Raw genomic sequence first — 2,841 nt, forward strand, 5'->3', positions numbered from 1 at the left:
CATTCAAACTTGCTGTGAGCTATTTTGATCTGATAAACAGAGGGCAGTTGGAGAGGACTTTGTTTTAAGGAGGTGAAGATGGACAGTGCCCCAAATAGATTTTGTCTAGAGCCTACTGTCTACAGCATATCATGCCGGAAAATTGTCTCCAGTCACCTGCAGCACTAGCTAGAAGTTGTATATGTCTATGAATTTAAGGCCAGTATGCACAATGTTGCCCCAGGATATGGTCCTAAGACCACTATCTTGACTTCATTTTTTAATTAAATTAATTTGGGGATTAGACTGATTGGAATCTGATTCAATCAAAAATACTATGAGTGAGGGGCCCTAGGCATACAACCTGGCTCAGAACAATACCTAATCTGACCTGCTCACACCACCTCTTCAAAAGTAAACCCTTCCCTGATATAAAAAATATACTACCAGTGTACTTTTAAAAGCAGGATTTCAAAGAACAAAGCCAGAACCTGTGTAAGCCAGATCTGATGTCTTTTCAAACAGTCACTTTGCTGAACTTTTAGAAAGATTAACTTAACTTTAATTTAATTTGATTAAAAATTTTTGAAAATTGGGGGGAAGCACCTGGGTGGCTCAGTCAGTTGAGCTTCGGCTCAGGTCATGATCTCATGGTTCATGAGTTTGAGCCCTACATAGCACTTTGCACTGAGAGCAAAGAGCCTGCTTTGGATTCTCTGTCTCCCTCTCTCTTTCTGCTCCTCCCCTGTTCACGTATGTGCTCACTCTCATGCTCTCTCTCTCTCAAAAATAAAATTTTAAAAATACACACACACACATATTGTGTGTGTGTATATTTTTAGCCTTTCTCTTTCCGTCATCTTGGAGCCTGTGGAGGCCTTCTGGGAACAAGACTCTTAAAACAACAAATATGTCCAGAAGGCTGAGGTTCAAGGCCATTTTTGCTGGCTATAAGAGGGCCTCCAGAACCAGAAGGAGCAATTTTATTCTTAAAATTGAAGGTATTTATGCTCTAGATGAAACCGAATTCTACCTAGGCAAGAGATGTGCTTATGTGTACAAAGCAAAGAACAACACAGTGACTCCTAGTGGCAAACCAAATGAAACTGGAGTAATCTGGGGAAAAGTAATTCAAGCTCATGGAAACAGTGGCATGGTTCATGCCAATTTCCGAAGCAACTTTCCTGCTCAAGACATTGGCCACAGAATCCATATGATGCTGTATCCTTCAAGGATTTAACTTACTGAAGAGTAAATAAATAAATGTGTAGATCTGCTCTTATTACAAACAGTTTGCTTTGGGGTATGCGGGTGGCTCAGTCAGTTAAGCGTCCAACTTCAGCTCACGTCATGATCTCGTGGTTTGTGACTTCAAGTCCCAAGTTGGGCTCTGTGCTGACAGCTCAGAGCTTGGAGCCTGTTTCAGATTCTGCGTCTCCCTCTCTCTCTGCCCCTACCCCCCTCGCATTCTCTCTCTCTCTCTCTCAAAATTAAACATCAAAAACAAAAAAGCTTTTTTTTTTAAATTTACTTCCTACACATCATTTCCTGAAAAAAACCCAAAATGTCTCTGTGATACCTTTATAAGCAACTCTAATTTTGAACTGATAATTTGTGCATCCACATTATGCCCAGGAAAGCATGAATCATATAGATCCCATTATGTGATTATGCAAATGCACATTAATATACAATTACAAGCATATATGGGCAGTGAAATTTAATTAATTATTATGACTTAGCTCACTTGCCCAATGTAGTTTTATTAACTAACAGTCCACAGATGTGTTTCCTCTCTTGATTCATTTACATTTTAATACCATGTAGAAATGATAAATTATCGTAACAGCAGATGATAAAAACAGATGGAATTAACATAATTGAACCCAAGATCATTTACATAGGTTTGAATTGAACAGTTTGTGTATTTAAGTCAGTATTAAATGCTTTATTCTTGTATGGTGGTTATTTAGGAAGAATTTCACAAACACATACACGCAGACATTAAAACCAGCCAAGGACATTTAAAAATGCATATTTAAAGGCTATTAAATAGCTTTTAAAGTGATGAGCAATCACTAATTATACTTAAAGGTATAAATATGAAAAGAAAAATGCGATCAAAAGGATCAGACAGAGTAACACAGAGGTTATAAAAATTATTAGTAAACACTAATGCTAAGTGAAATGAACACTTGACAAATTACTAGGTATCACTGAAAATCTCAGCCACTTACAGATTACATTGTTCCCTGGAGGGCTGCATTCTAAACTTAAATAATTGATGATCTTTCTAAAGACAAAATCTAAAACCATAGGAATCACTCCATTCCATTCCAAAATAGTATTTGTATGTTTGTGTGTATGCATCCGCAAGTCTTTTAATGGGCATATATCTGAATTGACATACAAAACTATTACTCCCATTTCTTTGACATCCCATCAAATAAAATTGCAATTACATTAAAAAGTCAGTATTTGGGGCATCAAATTTCTCCAATGTCAAAAAAGAAAACTTGTTCCTATTTGTCAAAAAAATCATTACAGGAATAGCATAGGACATGAACTGGTTACCAGACAATAACTGCTCAGTGGTCCATGGAGAGCCTTCCTTCCCTCGTTTATATCATGATATTCCTGGCGGAATCCTCCTTTGGTGGGAAATAGAGGATTATAAATGTGTGGACTTCACACTACCTTCACTTTACTCGAATAGTTTTTTTTAACCATAATTCATCTCTCAGGGGGTATCTTCAACCTTAAAACTTTACGTCTAGCTTTATGTTCGTGGTGCTAAAAGAAAGAGCCTAAAATTGTGTGAATAAGAAAAAACCACTTCCTAAAATTGAATTATTGTATAGC

General features: G+C 37.0%; 1 protein-coding gene across 1 annotated transcript; it reads left to right on the plus strand.

Moving 5' to 3' along the window:
- The first annotated feature begins 535 nt into the window (after positions 1-535).
- Positions 536-1,219, plus strand: LOC106987589 (60S ribosomal protein L35a-like). The gene has a single exon (XM_053218506.1). It carries the CDS (start codon positions 890-892, stop codon positions 1,217-1,219), a length of 330 nt encoding a protein of 109 aa, XP_053074481.1. The 5' UTR covers positions 536-889.
- The last annotated feature ends 1,622 nt before the right edge of the window (positions 1,220-2,841 follow it).

The sequence above is a fragment of the Acinonyx jubatus genome, chromosome A2, assembly GCF_027475565.1.
Source record: "Acinonyx jubatus isolate Ajub_Pintada_27869175 chromosome A2, VMU_Ajub_asm_v1.0, whole genome shotgun sequence".
Lineage (NCBI taxonomy): Eukaryota > Metazoa > Chordata > Mammalia > Carnivora > Felidae > Acinonyx > Acinonyx jubatus.

Bases quoted from the DNA above. Each gene is read 5' to 3' on its own strand.
- LOC106987589 (XM_053218506.1), top strand. From the start codon at position 890: ATGTCCAGAAGGCTGAGGTTCAAGGCCATTTTTGCTGGCTATAAGAGG.